At 38.7% G+C, this 21,303-nt stretch overlaps 3 protein-coding genes across 3 annotated transcripts; 2 read left to right on the top strand and 1 right to left on the bottom strand.

The window, feature by feature from the left end:
- Positions 1 to 1,134: 1,134 nt before the first annotated feature.
- Positions 1,135 to 5,103, top strand: trmo (tRNA methyltransferase O). The gene is made up of 6 exons (XM_026360866.2): positions 1,135 to 1,439; positions 1,588 to 1,724; positions 2,578 to 2,752; positions 3,341 to 3,498; positions 3,700 to 4,284; positions 4,461 to 5,103. The coding sequence occupies exons 1-6, from the start codon at positions 1,360 to 1,362 to the stop codon at positions 4,694 to 4,696; spliced, it is 1,371 nt and encodes a 456-aa protein (XP_026216651.1). The 5' UTR covers positions 1,135 to 1,359; the 3' UTR covers positions 4,697 to 5,103.
- A 934-nt stretch (positions 5,104 to 6,037) lies between these two features.
- On the top strand, positions 6,038 to 17,549 carry spag5 (sperm associated antigen 5). Its single transcript, XM_026360865.1, has 25 exons — positions 6,038 to 6,129; positions 6,572 to 6,641; positions 6,731 to 6,859; positions 6,947 to 9,213; positions 9,315 to 9,507; positions 9,651 to 9,767; positions 10,243 to 10,335; positions 10,474 to 10,608; positions 11,015 to 11,134; positions 11,215 to 11,307; positions 11,613 to 11,747; positions 11,861 to 11,954; positions 12,076 to 12,223; positions 12,366 to 12,416; positions 12,920 to 13,094; positions 13,794 to 13,927; positions 14,207 to 14,375; positions 14,463 to 14,595; positions 15,234 to 15,471; positions 16,337 to 16,469; positions 16,589 to 16,669; positions 16,772 to 16,921; positions 17,030 to 17,104; positions 17,220 to 17,300; positions 17,405 to 17,549. Exons 2-25 carry the CDS (start codon positions 6,603 to 6,605, stop codon positions 17,474 to 17,476), a joined length of 5,055 nt encoding a protein of 1,684 aa, XP_026216650.1. The 5' UTR covers positions 6,038 to 6,129; positions 6,572 to 6,602; the 3' UTR covers positions 17,477 to 17,549.
- A 1,061-nt stretch (positions 17,550 to 18,610) lies between these two features.
- foxe1 (forkhead box E1) lies at positions 18,611 to 20,542 on the bottom strand. Its single transcript, XM_026360867.1, has one exon. The coding sequence runs from the start codon at positions 20,228 to 20,230 to the stop codon at positions 19,133 to 19,135; it is 1,098 nt and encodes a 365-aa protein (XP_026216652.1). The 5' UTR covers positions 20,231 to 20,542; the 3' UTR covers positions 18,611 to 19,132.
- Between the last annotated feature and the right edge of the window lie 761 nt (positions 20,543 to 21,303).

Here is a 21,303-nt window from a genome sequence, read left to right on the forward strand (position 1 = left end):
ACAAAAGTACTCCATCAGAATATTACATGAGGAAAATAATAATTTTGAATATTATAGAATTATAAAATTATAGAAATACTCATTATACAGCAGTGTAATCACTGTCAGTGTAACAGTATTATACATGATTTACTATGTATAGTATTATTATGTTCTGCTTTATGAATATCACATTTACATATTGTAAATTAAATCTGAATCTGTAAAATCACTAAAGCTTTGAGTATTACAGTAAATGTCGTGGTGGAATGTAACTAAATAGACCTACATTTCCTCAAATACTGTACTTACAACAACACACATTTGAGGTACTTTACTTAAGTATTGACTTTTCATGCAATTAGTACTTAATTATTAATATTATTTATATTTGTCTTTATGCAAAACAAATGAATATTTTACAATTTATTGTACTTTGTTATAAAGTCTTATTTAAAATTGTTAAAAATCAGCTGCGTTTCTATTAATGCATGAGAAACAATAATCAATAGTGACATTTAGAGTTTGCAGTTCTTTTTAAACACATGGTCTTCTGTAATCTTCAGAGTAAAGTCAGTAAATAGTTGACAGTCCATCATTTATTTACAACAATATGTTTCTTTATTGTTTTATGGCTGTGTTTTGAATTTTCATAATTTCTGAAGATGAGGTTATAAGTTAAAAAGAGAGAGCACATTTTCTGCAGTGAGAGTACACATAATACTAATAATGTGTATAATAATAATAATAGGTATATACTCCTGATTATATTTACATACTCAGAGTCAAGTATACTGAGTATTTATACTCTTTGGATTTAGCACTTATATAAACTATGTATATGCCTAATAACTCCACCACTGCCTTCATCAGTAAAATCAAACACTCCCGAACAGTATTTGAGTAAATGTACTTAGTTACACTAGATAAATGATATACATACATAGATAATATTGTATGTTTTGTGTTGATTACTTGTTCTGTACTCACAAATAAAGCTTTAAAAAAAAAAAATATAGACTCAAATCTGCCATCTGCTGATACAGAACAGCCAAACAGTGCCATGCACCGAGGGCCAGTATCCAACCACTTTACGCACGATTTACGCGTAATGGCAATATTTATTGTTTACATTTAATTACATTTTTATCGTGGTAAATAATGTTCTGGACTGTATGAACCTCCACTCAGATCAGTCATCAGGTCATTACTATTACTATTGTCACTGGAAACGCTCCTGGTTGACCAACCATTAAAGCAGACGAGCTTCCGCGTTGAGAATCTCCCACATGTTGTCGCCTGCTGCTCGTTTCTGTCTCAGCAGAAATTCAGCTCAGACCTGAACATTTTAGAGAGACAGCTCTGTTTATTATCAGTAAGATGAGTCCTCTGTGCGACTGCTGCGGCGAAAAACTGAATCAGCAGGTTTCTGTGATGAGAAAGGAAATCAAGAACCTGAGGTATGATGATTTTATCTGCTGCAGTGGACTAATGATAAAAAGCTTTAATAACAGTTTAACCTGTAGCTGCAGGTTCTTTTATTTGCGTTTGACGATTAGATTCAACTTGTTTCACATGTTTTTGACTTTTATGAGCTCGTTTTACCAGGCAGATGTTGGACGGTGCACTGAGGGCTCACCGTAAACACATGAACTCCCTTCAGTCTGCTGTGTCACAGATTGGTGGCAAAGACCAGGCTCCTCCACCACCACCACCACCACCACCACAGGATGCATTAGAGCGAGGTAAATACAGCAACATCATGCAAAAGTTCAGCTAAACCTAGCTCCAAATCACACTATGTTGATTTATCGAAGTGAAGAGAAGTAAACACAAATCCTGCAGACACTAAACATGTTACTACAGGTGTTAATGCACATGATACAAACAGCTGAGCAGAAATTATAGTAAACAAATGCCTAGAATAAGACAAAGCCATCATGTATAGCACAATTATTAAATAATACTAACATTAAAATGTACAAAATAGGTGAGGTAGCTAGATAGATAGGCAAATCACTCTGTATTTGTGTTGTTTGAGTTTGCAGTGGTGAGAAAACGGAAACTGAAGTAGTTTATTATTTGTTTATTAAAAAGTATAAAACATTCAAGATTCAAGAAACTTTCTTAATCCCAGAGGGAAATTGTTTTGCCATGTTACAGTTGTTCTCATCAAAGACAGAAAGAAAGGGAACCATAACCAGGAAAGATCCACATCAACACAAATACAGAATAACATCACTACAGAGGACTCGGTGTATATACAGAATATGTAAGAGGGATGAAAATAGATGAATGTAAATGGGTCAATAGAGTGCAGAGAGTGTAAATCTCGGATAGGATGGTGTTGAATGCACTTTACAAATCAAAAAACATGATCCTCACTAAGCCCCCAGGCTTGTCCAGGTGGTTGTAGGTGCGATGGCGCAGAAGTATGATGGCGTCATCCACTCCAAAATGGCAAAGGCAGCAAACCCTTACTTTTGTGAAGCTCATTGTTTTAAATATTTCATGGTTAATTATTGAAATGCATGAAAAAGTGTGTGTGTATGACCATGGTTTAAATCGCCTCAATATTGTTAATTGTGTCACCTTCAGGACATGTCCAGACAGTGCCGATTGGTTACATCAATTCCTGTTTCTCTGAGAAGAATGGGACACCCAGACAGCCCACCATTTGTGGACCCTCGAGAGCAGAACTGCGCATCGAGCAGAGCGTCTTCAATAACCCAGGTCATGCTCTGGTGGGTCTGGAGCAATACTCCCATGTCTGGTAGGTGACATATGTATTGGATGTTTTTATATTTTATTTCTGTATATGTTTCCACAGTGCTGCGGTGCAAGTTCCCAAAATATTAGCAGAGCAGTGTCGGTGCTGGTATCTAAGCAACAATTCTTCCTCAAAGGGATGTAGTGGTTGCCAGAATACAGTGATGATTATGAGATTATTGAATTTTATTTTGGCTTCAAGTTTCAAGATTTGAGATTCAAAAAGGTTTGTTAACCCCAGAGGGAAATCTTTTAGTATTGTTACAGCTGCTCTCTGTTCAGAAAGAAAGGAAAGAACCACAACAGCACAAATACACAACAGCACAAGTACAAAAAACTCAAATACACAATAACAGAAGTACAAAAAACTCAGTAAGAACAAAGAAAATCTGAAGATGGATAGAAAGGTGGATGATTGAATTCACACTCATAAGGATTGTTTAGTTTTATTTTGTAGTTCAGTTGCAGTGAATCATAAATTAAAACTTTTGTTTAATTTAATACGTTTAAAATCCGATGCTGATGTTTCTTTGTTAGGATGAGCTCCTTTCATATTTAATATTTATGTTCTTCTCCAATCCTGTGTCTACAGGATCATCTTTCTCTTTCACAAAAATGGGCACCTGAATTACAAAGCCAAGGTGAAGCCTCCTCGACTCAACGGGCAGAGAGTCGGCGTGTACTCTACACGCAGTCCACACCGACCAAATGCTTTGGGTCTAACCTTGGCTAGGTTGGATAAAATCGTGGGTGAGTGTCACTGACAAAATGTGCCTTAAATTGTTGTTCTTATTATTTGTTTTGTGTGAATGTAAACGTATCTAAATTATAACGGTTGTAACTTTAGCACTTTAGCACCACAGTTAAAGTAAATCTGCTTTAGGTTTGAATGTTGATTTGCAAAAGTTGTTAAAGTTATCTAATGCATGTGTTCCTACCTTCCTCTTGTAGGAGACACGATACATCTGTCAAACATAGACATGATCGATGGCACCCCAGTCCTCGACATCAAACCCTACATTTCAGAATACGACTCCCCTCACACCAGGGTTGTCATGGACTCAGAGCCTTCTGATTCAAACACAGATGAACCAAATGCAACTACAGAGGAAGGATCAGATATCTTAAACCCTCATAATGTGTCAGAAACTGATGTTCAGTTGACTGTGAAGCGTCAAAGAACTGATGATAATGTAGGAAGTCTCTTCATCAGGGACACATGTGAAGCTGATGCTCCAGTCACAGATTCTTCCCGAGTCAGTGCTCAGTGTTCCCTGTCCAAAGACCTTTACAGTGTGCTGGAAGAGGTAACAGCCTATGTGAGCCAAGGTGACCCTGGTCAAAGTGAGGACCAAGTTTCATTCTCTCCTAAAACAAAGCCTCCAGAGTTGAAAGTGGACCGGCCTTGCTACGGAGAGGACGCCTACAGTACCATTGCTGGCTGGATCAGAGATCCACCTGTCGGCAGTCTGGATGTACGCTTCACCCCTCATGCTGAGAGGGAGTTGGCTGAATTCCTACCTGCACACCTATCAGGTGAGTCAGTTTGATCTAATTTTGTGTTTGTGGAAGCTACAACAAAGGGTGATATTAGGTGATATTCTCCTTTTCTCCACTAGAAGGCACTGTAGTGACAGATGAATGTGAAACAGTCACTCAGAGCAGCACACTGTTGATATTCACTTGCAAAAACTAATGTGTGTCCCACATAGGACCCCCTGAAAGTGACAGACCCAGGTTCAGGTTTCTGCGCAGTCCAGAGGAGGCTGCAGCCGCCATAAGAGGGGTGCTGTCTGCAGACCCGCGTTCCGTCTATAGGAGAACACGCTGCGAAGACAAACTCTTCTTCTTCACTCTCGACACGGCGGACATCACCTGCTGGTTTGGACAAGGCTTTGCTGAGGTACTGCAGGTTCGACCTGTTGAACGCCCGATCGGCTTAATGTGAGACACCTTTTCAGCAAAAGAAGTTTAAGTATAGCTGGATAACGTGACTTTTCATCCGTGTAAACAAACAAAAATGGAGCATATGTAATTTAGATGTAAGATTGGAGATTTAGATTGTTGAAAGATAAGATATTACCTTTTATATAATCAAAAAGATATTGTTTTATTTAGCTTCTATCTCTCAATCCAAAACAAACTGTCTGGAATTAGAAGTGATTGTACAAGTGTAGTAAATGACAGAGTTCTTATGAACCAGGAAATGTATATTCTTTTAAGGTATTAAAGGTCACTTGCCCTCATCATTTAGAAAATATTTTCTCCACTGGTGTAGCCAGATTGCTTTGCATTGTTTAAAGGTCTCTGACTGTTTCTCCACCCATGTGAAAAAATAAACTGTATTATAATGAATAAGCGGTCCTTTTTGTTTTTCCAATTAACGGTGTCAGTAAATCATGCAGCAGCTGCAGCTTTACAGTGGTGTGTGTTTGGAGTAAGAAAGGAAGTGAGTGAGAGTAAATACTATGGAACCGATGACAAGGAATTGTTATATACATGTATTTATTTTTGTATCTTCAGGCTTGACTGCGTTGCTTAAGTAGGAATCCTGAGTGTTCAGACAAACTAAAAATGTGTCTTTTTGACATGTTGAAACTTTTTTTTATTGATTCCAGTTGTAGATTTCACAAGCTAGACAGCAGTGTGTAAAATAATGTAATTGTTCAGTATTGGATTAAATCATGGTCCTCAGCATATAAGGTAGTTAAAATAAGCTCTGTTATAATCCATCTGTGACATTAAGTTGATGAACATAATAATTGGATCACAATTTAAAATGCCTTATCATAGTAGTCATTTCTATACCTTTACTTTTTGTACTTCAAAGAATGTATACTTTTATGTAACATTTTAACTGGAAAGGAATATTAGTTGTACCTACACTGTGGTATTTTCAATTAAGGAAATTTTAAGTAGGTAGTAAGTATCTTGTAAAACTACAAGTTTACCAAGGATAATATCAATATCATTCATCCTCACTTCCCTACATTCATTCCACCAGTGCCAAAACATTTGATAGTTTATGATGTTTCAGTAGTGACTGTTGTGGGACACAGTAATCAGAGATGTTATTTTATATTCATAAAATTATAAACATTATATACAAATATAAAGTTTGTAATAGAAGTCGTTACACCAGCAGCACAATCTCCCACTGTGGTGACATTAACGTCCTCTTGGGGGCGGCAGTGAGCAGCAGTGCACGTTACGTGCACCGTGACTCAGGCAACCACCGAAGAAGAGAAATGGACCAATAGCAGCGCTGACATTTGTGTTTTGAATGAAACGCGGTTGATGTCCGGATCACCCTGATTTGTTTTTGTTGCTCACGTTACTCTCGCGACTTTGGATAAGTGTTTTTCTATTAACGCGTGGAAGGTAATATGGTATAATTAGTGAATTTTATCTGGACGTCCATAGTTTAGTTATTCAAGAATGTTCGTTAGCTGCCACTGTGTAAATTAAAGTAACGTAACTTAAGCTAACACCGTTTAAGTAGCTAACGACTTTGGCAACGTTTTCTGAAAACTAAAGTTTTACGTCGGTGCTGATATTCTTAGCAACACACTGTAATAATTCAGTTTTCCTTATTACATTTAAATTTAAAATTAGAATAACATTGAACATTACATTATTGCTTCAGGACTGGACAGCTACCTTTACCTGATACATAACGTTATGTCCGTAGTTAGCATTAGCTTGATATTACGTGATTACACATTTTCTCTCTGGCTCAGTTTTGTTGTTAAACCAGTTTATCACCAAGTTTGGTCAACGTGAAAAACACGTTTGACATTAAATTGTTTGTCTTTGTTTGCAGTTCTACAAATAGCCTCCCAGCACTCCCAGTAATGTCCTACAGGAAGTCAAGTTCTACTGGGGAAGGCTTGGTAAGACTTTTTAACACTGCCTGCATAGTGTACTATGTTAAATTATGACACAGCAAGCTAATATTTCTATCATCTTTTGTTGATGTTAGCCGTCCAAAAGATATGGAGAGCGTACCCCTCTGCGAAGTCTGGAGAATGAAGCGCTCCACATGTCAACTCCATCGTCTAGGCTGAAATCAAAGTCACAGCCGAGTGCAGATGTTGTGAAAACGACAGAAGTGGGTTTACCTTAATAATTAGAAATGCCTTCATCATTTTAATGTCTTTGTTACTTTTTCTTATCTTTCATCTGTTGTAATCAACAGGGTGATGTTCTCCAATATGAGGCAGAGCCACACTTGCTCTCTCCTCCACCCACAGGTGTAATTAAAAACAATGCTCCCATGAAGGATATGACACCTGCTGGGAATACTTGTAGACTTACAAATGTAACATTCAAATCCTTCACCTGTCCTGGTGGAGAGGTTGAGATTTCATACTCCTCAGCAGAAGAGAGTGTTGTTTTGACCAATAATCAATCAATCATAAACACCTATCAAACAGAAGATACAGTCATCTCTGACAGCATGTTTATGCAGTCATGCAGTGACCATGAAGAACATCCCTATTACAATCCTGAGATAAAAGAAGCTTCCTTAATTGAAAGTCATACAGCATGCCTCAAAGAAGTTCCCAGCACTAAACTGCCTTCTGAGAACCTGGATGATAAATGCAACTCACAAAATTCAAGAGTTTTTCAGAATGACTGCTGTGGAGCAACAGATGTTACTTGGAAATCCTTTGTCTGTGATGGAGATGAGGTGGAAATTTCAGATGTTACCAGGATACAAGATAATACCATTCCTTTGCCAAAGCCTGAGCTTGGTGAATTTTTCCAAGATGACACTTTAAATTATACTAATTTGTCTGACTGTGAACAACTGTATCAAGCCAAACATGCTCATGCTGATCATCCATACTGTAGCTCTGAAAATGATGCTCCTGTTGTCACCACCTTGGCACAGAGCCCAAAATGTTCAGAGAAACCTGTCGATGGTCTGAGTGAGGTAACCTTTAAATCATTTAACTGCACTGGAGGGGAGATTGAAATTTCAGATGGCACCAGCCTTGGAGATGAGACTGTTTCTCTCTCAGCCAACCACGCCGTGACCTGCATTGAGTCATGTAGTTATGATGTAGATGCAAGCATTTTAGCTGGCGACCATGATTTCCCAAACGGTAAAGATCATCTAGATCATCCATACTGTAATTCTGAAAACTGTGTAACAACTCCAAATGGCAACTTCTCAACTTCCTCAGAAACACCTCCATACAGTGCCGAAGCTGTGGATGAAGTTGAACAAATTCATTTGGTGGTAACCAAATATAAGGATTTTACATTTGATTCTTTCAACCAAGCTGTGGATGAGGTAGAAAAATCTACCCATTTGTTTGAGAAGACTTCCCCTCTTTCTAAGGACCAGGCTAAGTTGTCCTTTAAAGACAATGCTGTACCTACTCATGTTACTCAAGAGAACATCCAAGATGACTGCGAACAGCCTAGTTGCCATGTGGGAAATGATGATGTGGTAGATACTCCTCCATCTTCACTGACTAACGCATTTAAAACTTCAAATAATGAATCTGTTGACTGTCAAGTACCAGACAAGTCAAACCATTCAATATGTCTAGAGGACAGCACTGAAGGCAAAGTGCAGACTTGTAAAACAGAGTCTGTTTCCTGCAGCCAAATTGTTGCTTCAGCAGGGATTCCCACACCTGTGGAACTACCTCAACATCTGGAAAATTTCTCTGAAGTTGACTTCAGTAGTGCACCTCCTGAATCCAGTGAAGGAAAAGACAGTGCCCTCGGCTCAACAGGAAATGGACCCGTTCATTCTAATTCTGAAGAAAAACCTTGTGCAGAGAACTTCACTGATGTTTTAAAAGTGCTGTCAGAGTGTCCTTCGGTAGCATCAGCTTTGCAGCTTGGAATCCTCAGTCCAGTTGTGAGGAGAGCCTCTCTGTCCACACAAAAGGACAACAGGGATCCTGCCCTGGACCAGTTTTTAGGTGATGATTCTGCTCTTGAGGTTGAAAAGAGCTTGGTGGCGCCTCTTAACCTTGACCCTGCTGGGTTATGGGCAGAGTATTTAGAGAGCCCCATGCCACGTCCTCTATTCAACTCTACAACACTTGGTTACAAGCCCCAGTCAGGCCCAACCCCTGAGCCAGATGAGGATGTGTTTGTGAAGCCCCGTGTCATGCCTCAGTCTAAAGTAGAAAAACCAGTTCTGGATATCCCAGTGATTCAAGAGGGACCTCTCCAGCAGCAGCTCAGGCAGATGGCAGAATTCCTAATGTTGGCATCTGGAAAGATGGGTCCTACTGCTGTATCTGATTCTGCCCCGCTTCCTGCTAACGTTGTGGTCCCATCACAAAGAGCTACACCTGTAGAAACCCACAGTGTTTGTGTGGGCACCACTGCTGTGCAAATGGTAGACCACAGCCTCAATACATCAGGCCAGTTTGAGAGGAAGAGGGAATTCTCTGTGGCTGATTCCTGCACCATTACAGACCCTCTCCTGTGGAAGTAAGTGTGCATAATACATCTTTTAGAACTTGGGTTGCACATGATTTGTGTATATGACATGGATAATTCTGTTTCTGCTGCTGACTTTTCTTCTGTCTCAGTGTACCTCCAGGCAGTCTAGAAGGTCTTCCCCGACAAGAGCTGGAGCAGAGGTTAAGGTCTAGCATGATCATGGTGGAGGCGTTGGTGCAGCAGTTGGCTGCAGCCAGAGCACATGGGTGCCCCTCAGCGGGCGCTCCACCTTCAGAGCTCAGAGAGAAACAAGTGCAGACAGACCACACTGAACTTAGCCAGGTAAAGACACATCTGGTTAGCTTTAAGAGGCTGACTGTAGGAGATGTGAACCATTTAGAGTTGGCAGTCCATCATAATTTGTCTGATTTACTTTTTTTTCCCCTGAAGTAATTTACTCTTCTCTCTCATTTATATGTATATAGACAACAATGTACCGAGACCTTTATATGGAGGCTTTGAGCAGGATTCGTGAGCTGGAGCAGGACGGGAGTTCTCTACATAATCTAATTCAGAATATGCAGAACATGAGGGTCACTATGGTGAGAGTTAACACTGATACAGCATCTTACATGTTCCAGTCAGTTAATTGATTGGTTGATCAAAAAAACATAACTGCCAACTATTGTATAGTGATGATGTAATTGTTTAATTTTTCCATTAGAAACATAAAATATTGTCTGATTTGCTTCTACAATGTGAAAAATTGCTGCTTTTCTTTGACAGTGCATAACAAAATCTTTATATTTTATAATGTGTGTTGGAAACTAAACAAGCAAATTAACAACATGAACACATTTTTCACCACTCTACCATTTACTTGAACAGATGAATCAAAAGTGAATAGAACCTTTAGTTGCAGTTCTAAACTTTTTAGAAATAAAGTCCTTTAACATGTTGGCATGTTTAGGCACTTCATAGATATGTATGAAATGTGGTACTATACTGTATTATATTTGGAAAAAAAAGGTACTGACACATGTCATGTTGTAAAAGTATGTATATTTTTACCAACAGACTTCTTTGAGTACTGACACGGAAGCTGCTCTCGCCAACATATCCAAAGTAGGAGACATTGTCAGAGAGGACCATCAAAGCCTTATTTCACACGTATGAAACTAAATATCTTTTTTTTTTCTTGAATTATTAACCATTCAATTATATTAAAATGCATTTAAATAATGTTTAATGAAATAACAGCAACTATTTATGAGCTGTAGTTTAGATGATATTATCCATCTGTTGTAGTATGGTCAGATGAAGTCTCTGTTTAAGAAAACAAAGGAAACACAGAAAAGAATGATGCAGAAGGTCAAAGATGCTCTTCAACAAAGAAATGACATGAGGACACAGATGGAGGAGGCCTTCACAGCCAAGGAGGCGGTAAGCACAGTGACTAATCTCTAAATTGTTTTGTGGACTTCATGTAGTACTTTGTTGTCTGGGTTGTTTCCAGCTCCAAAATCATTCCTTTTTCTTGTTCAGGCGACTCTACAGCAGGTTACAACACAAAGCAATTGTGTGGTTGTTGTTTATTCATTTAGTATGTACTTCTGAACACTGTGGCTATAATTGTTGTGGAATGATAAGATAAAATAATATTTAAATAATTCTTGTGCAGATATTTGTTCAAAACCAAACTAATGTGTTTAAACAAGTGTAATGTACACTGTGAACACAGTCATCATGCTGCCAGTAATGTTTTTTCCCCTTTTGGTTTCATTGTTCTTTTCAGGAGCATTAGGAATGTGTCTGTAAGAATAACTATGTGAATGGTTTGTGTTTACAGGCCTTCAGTACGATGGAACAACTGAGGACACATTGTGCTAGAGAAATCTCAGCACTAGAGAAATGTGTTGGGTCTCAGCAAGAACTCCTGGCTGCCCTGAACCAGGCGTACCCAGAACAGGCAAGGAATAAAAGCAGAATTGTAATTTATTCAACATTCTTATAATTTGTCTAATTAAATTTTTTTTTCTGTCATAACAGGTTGCATTAAATCAGGCCTATACTGAAAGACTGAACTCTGCTTCTGATCTTTTGACCCTAACCATAGAGGAGCAGGCCAGTTTGATGAATGAAGTAGGTTCATTATATCTTTCTAGCAGAGAAATATAACAACATCTCGATTATAATGTTGTGGTTCCCAAAATAATGACATTCTGCTGAATGCTACAGACAGTATGATGAGCAGTAAGGACAGAACTCTTACTGTATATGACAGAGCTTTAACAACACGCAAATGTTTTTGTTGTAAATAATTTTGTTTTAACATTACCTTCATAATACTTAATTATATGGTGTTTTATTGCAGATAGCAATCATAACTGAATTTTAAAAATAAAAATGGTCATGGTGCTGACTGTTTCACGTGGTTATTTTCACAGCTTGGTACAGTCAGAGGTCTTCTGCAGAAAACTGCTCCCATGCTTCTGAAGCTGAATGAGAAAGCAGCAGCTGCTTTGAGAGAGAGGGATGAGCATTTTTCTGCAAGAGAACAAGCCATCGAAGAGAGAGAGCAGGTGAGATGTTTATAATTTGTTGGATATGATTTTTTTCTTTACTGTTTATTAGGCTGGTGATAGTTTAAAATCCTTAAGATGGTTTTTAATGTAGATGAACTTGTACTTAACAGATCGAAGAAGAATTGAGCCAAACTAACTTGGATCTCCAAACTGCAAGAGAACAGATTGGTGATTTAAATCTGCAGGTGACAATTCTGACCTCAGGTAAAAAGAATATATATATATATTAGTTGATCTTGCCTTGGTCATTAATTTTCTTTAATTTTGTTTATCACCCAAAAATATATATATATATATATATATAATTTTTCTCATGACACTTCAGAGATGGATGTGCTGCGACAGAAGCTAACGGAAAGAGAGGAAGCTCGTGGTCAGTTGGAGAGGAAGGCGACAGAGTTGTCTGCTACCGTTTCCTCCACCCTGGCCTCTTACGCCTTTTTGGAGCAGGCCCTTGCTGCTGAGACTACAAAGTACGAACCCACAGCAACACTTATTTCTTGTTTCTTGTTGATAGCTTAGGATTAAAAGTGAATACTGTGCTAGTACACACTCATATTAAGAATATACTCGCTGAAACACAGCATGCAGGTTCTAAAGAACATTGTTTTCCAGATTGCAGCAGTCGTGGAAGGACATCCAGCAGGCGAAGGACAGAGCAACTGAGTAAGTGTTGACGACGATGTTTTTTTTCTAATTGGAATTAAACAGGTTTAGCAAACAATATATTTTAGGTTCATCATCTAATGCAGGCCACGAGTTCTCCTTTTACAAGGTTAGAATCTCCTTTATGTTGAAACTGTCAAAGGTTTTTAAAGGCGTTCAACTAAAGCTGCTGCATTCAATTGTACAGGTTTATCTAATAAGGGGGCCAGTAAATGTATATCTTGTTTTGACATAATTTATTTCCAAATATTTTCATAGACGTATGTTGTACACGCTGAATGACAAGACTAGTTTGTAAACTTACTAACCAGTTTCAATTTGTTACTTACTATCTTTACATTAAATAATAACAAACCCCCTTAAGAATGACATAACCATTGGATGTGTCATAACAGCAAAAGAAAGAACCAACATGGAATGGAATGCCAATTGCCACATTAGGTTTGTTAGTAAATCTTACTCAAAATATTGCAACTAATACCAACTGTCTGTGTTTTGTCCAGGTTGGAAAAGTCACTGGGTCATTCGGAGCAGTGCGTGTCTGAGCTGAGTCAGGCTCTGGCTCAGAGTGAGGAGCAGCTCTGTCAGCTGCAAACTCTCTCACAGTCTCAGAAAGCGCAGATCCAGCAGCTCCAAGATGTTTGCACCCAGCTCAATGGAGTGCGAGAAATGAACGAGGTTAGCATTTGATATGAATGTATTTAAATATATGTGTGAACTTGCATTATCTTTTAAATTCTTGACTTGGAAAGTTTCTTTGATGTACACCTATTTAATATTTATGGTTAAAATTTGAGAGCCTGAATCAGTAGACTTTTAATTAAACGTAATGTTTGTAGTGGGTGACCGGTAAAATCTTATCTCAATCTTTAGAATCAGCATTGGTTAGAAGACATTTTATCACACATAAAAATATGATAGCTAAGTGCTGCTCTATCTGTATAACACAACATGAAACAAGTTTTTGCCAGCACAGTTAAATAGAAATAATAGTGTGTGCGGAAATTATAATGAAAGTTTGAACATGGACGTTCAAGGTTAATGTCTAGGAATAATGTTTATATATATATAATGATAATAATGTTTAGTCCAGCCTAGATGGCATCGGCGCTTTCGACTATATCTCACAGTTCAGTGATGGTAGCAAAGTCGGTGGGACTTGGTTGAAAACTCAGATTTCAATGAAGTTAGACATCAGTGTTTAGATTAATTGTTGAACAAATTTAAAAAGTAGTTTTGATTAAGTTTTTAATTGACTTTGTTGCTTTTATTGGCAGTTATGTTATTTTATTTTATTTTACTGTAATGTGTTGTCATTGTAGATTGTAGGATTAGTATGTGGTTTAATTTTTTGTTTCCTTTTTGCGTCTTTGTCAGTTCTTACAGATGGAGAATGAGTTGGCAAGGGAGCAGGTGGCTGAAAGTGAGCGTATGCTGAGGGCCAATCTGCAGGGACTCCGGGAAAGAAACATCGAATGTGAAGACCTAAAAGGCGAACTCGGTCAACTTCAGTAAGTTGTAGTTAATTTAATTGATTAGAGTTATTGGGTTGTTTCTGTTGGGTTGACAACACCACTGCTGTGGTGCTGATGACAAACTCCACTGTTGTCATCAGCCTTGTGACTTTATAATACAGTATATTTGATCAAGGAAAAAAAAAAAACTGTACAACTATATTTCTGCCAATCAATTTCTAATCTAACTACTACCTAAACTTAAACAATGTTTAATTAATCCTGCTCTCCCTGTACTCAGCTATAATTTATCTGTGTACTTTTTGTGTTATGCAGGCTTGAGAACAGAAGTTTGCAAGAGCAGCTGGAAACCACGAGATCTAGAGCCAGTGCCACTCAGCTGGACCTTGGAGAGAAGCTGGCTCACGCAGTCACTGAAATCACTTTAGTGCATCACACGCTGCGAGGACTGACTAACGAATTACACTCAGCTCTCGATGACCAGGTAATATATAGGAACTGGAAAAGTCAACCCAGACCAAAACAACTGCCTTAGTATTTTTTTCATGCTGGCTTATATGTTACCGTTTAGAAACCAGAAGCACCGAAGGAAGTGAGCAGCGTAGAGCGTCGTCACCCCTCCAGCTCTTTTATCGACAGCATCATGATTGCATTAACTAATGAGAAGGAAGAAGTTGTCCACACAGAGACGCCTCCTGGACCAGGTACTGTAGCTCACCCTGTGAGACTTTTCCAAAATGTGATAGGAATTAAGAGACAAGAATGAAACTTGTCATAGATTTGATCTTCACGTAAAACTAGCATTTATTTCTTTACTTTGAATGATCAACTTTCATTCTGACAAAGTGATGGTGGTTGAGCCGATGCCGAGTCTAAACAGGTCAAGGTACATTAACCACATTTGATGCAATGTAATTACGTTGCGTATCAAATGCTAAGGAGTAATAATCCGGTAACCTGTGACAAACGTGTAAGCATGTGTCCCCGTTATGAAAAGGACTACATATAACGTGTGAAGGTGGTTAAGTTTCTTTAGAATAATTCATTATAAGAAGAGTATTTATATAGATAGTGGCAATGGAATGTCTTCACATACTGTATTTATAGTTTTAAATGCTTTTCCCCTACGTATAACAGACCCAGGAGTCATGTTCTTCAGCTGAAAATAACTACTGTACTTAACAGTGTGAATTTCCATATGCAAAGCCATTTCGAGTTACACCTATGAGACACAATTTAGTACTAACTCAATTCCCAGTACAGGAAGGGCTTAACGTTAATCCAGTGATTCTGGACAATTGAAAATCTAAGCTGTCAGTCACTGTCTCTTCCGTCCCCCTAGACATGCCTGAGCCACAGTGTGAAACTTTGTTCAGTGAGACAAGTGCCTTCACCCGCATTGCAGTCATCACCCCTAAAAAGAATTTAAATGCGGTAGAGTTTGAACCAGAAGAGGACGAGCAGACCAGCGTGGCGGAGCTGCTGGCTGATCTGGGCAGCACAGTCACAGAGCTGGTCAACACTATGAATCTAGTGCGACAGCGAAAAGACGCTCAGCTGGACGAGCTGAAAAACACCATGTAAGTGCAGGAAAATTTGTATTTGGTGATTAAATGAAACTAGTCTTTGATGCTCTGATATCACATTGGGGTTTGCTACAGTTACAACAGTTGTAGCAGTTGTAATAATTAGCTTAATCCATTAACCTGTCAAATGTTAAGCAGTAAAAAATACCTCCACAAGTTTACAGGGCTCATTCTGCTTTTTCTTTCTTAACCAGCTATTTCAAAGATAATTTTCATTTGGAATGGAGAAAGGCACAAAAAAAAATCTGTATTTGAGAAACTGGAAACAAATGTTTGGTATTTTTTGCTTTATGAACATTTTAAATAATAACTCAGTTAACAGTAGTTAAATAGTCACCGGATATATAGTTACCATAGTTACCAGACTAATCAACTAATCTTTTTAGCAATAAATAGATTATTGAAGGGTGACTAATTAACAGTTTTTAACAATCTGCTGATTATGTTTTTTTTATTATGTGCTTTGTAAAACATTAGTATTTTGTTTCTTATAACGCAGGGTGTTGTGATTTTAATTTGTTTTATCTGACAAACGGTCCAAACTCCATTGACTTTATATTTATTATCACAAGGTTAATATAAGCAACAAATCCTCACCAGCTTGAACTAAGGAATATTTGGTGTTTTTAATTTGATAAAATGCCTTGACATTCATTTGATTAGGGGAAAAAAAAAAGTTACCGTTCAACTACATGAGCAAGTAATAGGAAAGGAATGTGTAATTAGACTTTAAGGCTACTTTCATATTTGACAAATTACTTTAATATTTAAAAAACATTATTCATACAAGCACAATGTAAAAGGTATGGTGATGTATTAATGTGTATTTGTTCTCCACATATTTAATGAACTGTTCCAGATGTGGCCTGCAGAGGGAGCAGCAGGCTGCTAACAGCAGACACGAAACTGAAGTATCTGAGCTTAAGCATCAGCTTCGGCATCTAAACAGCCTCCTTGAGAGGGGCAATCAGGCACTGCAGCAGAAATCTCAGGTAAGGCTGTTCATTTTGTTCATGTACAGTTGTCAAGATGACATAAGAGAAATGCTGACACACGGTTAGTGCAGGAAAGCACTGAACAGTTTCTTTTGAAAATGTTTGTCTTCACACAGGATGAGAAAACTCTGTCAAAGTTGATGGAAGAAATAAAAGAGGTCCACGAAATTCTAAATAAACACAAGACTGACAATAACGTAAGCCGCAGAATTTATATTTGCATTGCAAAATCCCTCAGGAGCACTCATCTGCCATGTAATGCATGAAAATACTGAGTTTAAAATGTCAAATTTTCACAGGAATTGAAGAAGGAGGTGGTTGAACTACGTCGTTCTCTGCAGCAGTCTAAGGTCGAGTCTCAATTCCTGCGTGAGGAGTTAAGAAAAACTGGTGGCCAGTCAGCTACTCCAGCACATTTAATGGAAGAGAAGATCCAGTTATTGAAAGAGGCATGTGTGATCTGCCACTTCGACCGTGTTGTACCCAGAATCACATCACTTATGTCTTCTAGTACATCAGACACTGCAGGTTTGATGCTATTTTAATTTTATTCCTAGGTGGAGAGACTAAAGGTGAGTCTCCAGGAGGTAGAGCAGGCCAGAGCGAAACTGCTTGAAAGAGCGAAGAGACATGTAAGTACTCACTATATACACCATCACATATAGTCCTGACCACATACCGTCTTTGAAAAGCAAAGTAGAGATGTGATCTGCTGTCACAGTGCTCATGATGAAATGTTTCTGACAGCAAATGATCCATCAGACCAACCAGCTGAAAAGTGAGAATGAGCTGCAGATGTTGAACAACATGATTAATAAAGTCAGAGAGGTGAGACATGCTTTACATTTAGCTTTTGCTCCTTGTTTTATCTTTGCTAAAGAGTCTAAATAATATATTGAACATAATGGTTGTATTTTATTTCCGTCACACAGACGCTGCTGTCTTTACCTGGAGTCGTGAAGAATTGTGAACAGCTCCAACAGCTTGTTGAATACATTGGATGAAATGTTTTATTGTTGTTATATGTTCATTGTATTTATGGTTGTTTTACATTATAGCTTGTCCTGACTTTTAAATCTTCACATTTTTAGTATTATTAAAATAATCTTTTGCTTTACACTTGTGTACTTTTTGCATTTAAATAGCACCGAAAATACTACAATTGAAAACTGAAATTGGAACGTGTTTTATTCACGTTCATGTTGATGAACACACTGCGCCTCGGCTGAGTTTGAAAACACTTGAACTACATAAAAATGTAATATAATATAATGTATAGCAGTCATTAGCAAAAGATGCAGCAACTTTGTATATTTCCCCCCTTTTCTTGGCTTTCCGTGTGCTGATACATACCTCGTAATTTTCTGTTGATTTGTATAACTTGACACTGATCACCGTTTACCTTCTTTAATCCAGATAAATTTTACGATAAGCTGCACTGAAGCATAACTTTTAATGCAGGATATTTTGTTAGGGGAAGAAAAACCCAAAACAAAAATAAAACATTAAGTCACACATTGGCAAAACATTTTCTTTTAGCAATTCAAGCGTCTTCCCTGGATTAAAGTTTATCCTCACGAGTCTCATCTTGTCTGATACGCAGACTTTTCACGGAATAGGTTCTGGTATTGAGATAAAAGACTTCTTAACTACAATAGACTGGAAAATATTGAGTTTCAAGTCACTTCATTTTCTTGATTAGAAGGCCCATGTGGTAGATTAACTGTGTCTGTCGGTCTGAGTGTTGTGTTGACATCCAGGCATGATAATTGAGGCCGGTCACGGTGACTGCTAATACCGAGGCTCCAGACAACACTTCAAACCAGCTGAGCTGAAACGGTGTAGAAAGCGACACAAACACTAAAGAAAGGGATGTTGGAGGGCATTTTTTTTTACGCGCCACAGTGTCTGGATCTGTTGGTTGTTTTTATATTATAGATGAATTAGATCTCTTAAGAATGTATCTGTTATAATTTTACTAACTTACTAAATGAATCATCTAGCTGAAGTCACATTTTGCGCTTCGGACAAATAAAAAAGTAAATGGTGCAATGTTTTTTTTTTTATACCAGATAAATTGTAACAGCAACAATTCAATAATTTAAATATTTTATTCTTAAAGAACAAAAGTGCTATAATTATGTTTATTTCAAAAACAGCAACCTAATATGCATTTTAATTTGAAAACAAAATACATGCAAATGTACTAAAGCTGGTGTTCTTCATACATGCCACTTACTGCAAAGCCTTTGACCATAAAGCAATAATTTACATTAACATTTCAATGCCTGCCATTTAAACTCACCAGTAACGTAAATATTCAACTTGTACATTCAAGTGATGACAAAAAAACAAAAAACAGAAACATGTAAAATTAGATGAATTTTACACCAAGTTGCAAACTGCAAAGAGGCCTTGACATTTAAATCCACATTGAAGTTAAAACATCAGCACAGAAAATGGGTTGTAGGGTTGATGGTGTAAATCACAGTTGTGTCGAGAGGTGTTTTTTTAATCACAGTTCAGTTTTGTCTTTAATACAAACAGATGCAACAGAAATTCATGTTTGTGCGCAGAAATGTCTGGCTCGCTTAGTGCCGTCTCAAGTCTTTAACTTTCTGTTAAAACTATGAGATGCTCTGATCTACGTTGTCTGTAGCTCAGATGGCAGACACAAACCTGTCCATGTTTCCTGGGTATGTGGGGTGTCTCAGGTAACCTCCTGTGTTGTTGATAGGGCCTGCAGCACTGTTATACTGGGAGAACGACCCTAGCTGTACTGGGGAGACCCTGCCGTAATGGTTCATGGACTCTGCCGATCCATGGGCTGAGGCATGGAGGCGTCCTGCTGTTGCATACCCCTGGGTGTGGCCCTGTCCATATGAGCTCTGGTGAGCGTGATGGTGTGGATGGCCACTTGGCCCAGAGTAGGTGAACCCAGAATGTGTAGAGGAGCGGGATGGCATGGCCCCTCCGCATGCTTGGCTCTGGAAAGCTGGGGCTCCCAGGCTGCAGGGACTGGTCCCATTCTGAATCCCCTCAGGACTGAAGCTCCGGCTGGGCTGCTGCATCACCTCTGATCCTTGACCTGCCAGCATGCTTGCTGGAGTTGGGTGTCCTATGAGATTGTTGATGCTGAACATGCGGGTCTGGCCAGGTCCAAACCCAGGAGGTGACGAAGACGGGTAGTAGGCGGATGGTAGCTGCTGCCCGTAAGTTGGGCTGACTGTCATGTTGGGGTAGACATTGCTATATGCAGCTGATCTGGCAATCTGGACAGGAGAGAAAACTGGAGTCTCATGCACATAAGAGGTGTAGGTGCTCAGGTCACATCGCTTAAACCTCTTCCTGCGCCTCAGGAAGCTACCACTCTCGAACATGTCCTCTGCATTTGGGTCCAGTGCCCAGTAGTTCCCCTTTCCTGGCCTCCCCGGCTCCCGAGGGATCTTGATAAAGCAATCGTTTAGAGTCAAGTTATGGCGAATTGAGTTCTGCCATTTCTTTGAATTGTCTCTGTAGAAGGGGAAGCGCTCTGTGATGAATTTGTAGATGCCCCCCAGTGTCAGTTTGCGATCAGGGGAATTGGCTATGGCCATGGAAATGAGTGCGATGTAGCTATAAGGTGGTTTCCCCCTCTGGAGAGGTCTCTTCCTTCTCCGACCTTTGGGCTGCTCCTCTGTCTGTGGTGCAGCGTTGGTGGCAGGTAAGGAGGTGTCTCCTGGAGAGACCTTTTCCACTTTGACCACTGGCATTGTCATGGACAGTTCAGAAATGTACCAAATGGATTAAAAGTTGAGTCTAGTGCAAATGCTGCGTAGCAGTGGTACTTCCACAGTCGAGTTATTAGATCCTGAGTAATAAAAATTAAAACAGAAAAAAACCCCACATTTGTTTTTAACCACTCACTGTCTTTGAGTCCAAATCCAGCAGTTCTTCCAAAGCAGTATAAGTAAATGTCTTCTCCAAAAAATCCAGTTTCTTTTAACGCAGTGCTTATTCCCACAGTTTGTTGTCAGATTCAGCTGAAGCGTTGAGATGTGAGAGTGCCATGCATGGTGTTTTAAGGTGTGTGTGAGAATGAGTCACTCAGTGTTACCTGAAGAGTCTTTCCCTCCACAGAGCACCTGAGGGGCCACACCTCCTCAAGCATCACATGCTTTCGACATACCTCAGCTTTATAAGGGTCTATTGTTAATGTTCAGCAAAGTCTGCATGCTTTGTGGTGCAAACGTTTGATTTAATTTCTTTTGATTATAGTTTAATTTCATTTTTTGAAATGGTAAAAAAATCCTAACTGTCCAAATCACAATCAACTTTCCTGAGTATATTATATTTCTAATGATACCTTTAGTAAAAACTTTGTCAGTTTTCACATACTATTACATTTTAGAAGTTCACTGGAGACCAACAGAACACCAGGACTGTCAAAATGACCAGTGATTACTTAATATTCAAATTGCCCTTTAAAGCTGACCTCAGTTTATTTTAAAAAGTCCAAAATGGTCCATGTTGTTTTGACGTTAACACTAAAAGACCTCTTTAGTGGCAACTTAACCTACGAGTTGTTTTTCTACTTTGCTTCCTTGTTTGTTTTGTGCCAGTGGTTGGACAAGCCAGCTGTGTTAAGAGATGTAAATGTTTTCCAGACAAAGGCCCTCCTGTGATTTCAGCATGCAAAATATAGGCCATCACCATAATCCCTAGATGCAACTCGAGAGACAGGAATAACCAACTCTGAACTTGGACATTGTTCATTGAAATCGTTTTGCTTGGGCCTTCAAAGAATCGGTGGTGAAACTTAGTGGATATGTTATAAAAAGTCACAAAAAGG

The sequence above is a fragment of the Anabas testudineus genome, chromosome 1 (assembly GCF_900324465.2).
Source record: "Anabas testudineus chromosome 1, fAnaTes1.2, whole genome shotgun sequence".
NCBI classification, from domain to species: domain Eukaryota; kingdom Metazoa; phylum Chordata; class Actinopteri; order Anabantiformes; family Anabantidae; genus Anabas; species Anabas testudineus.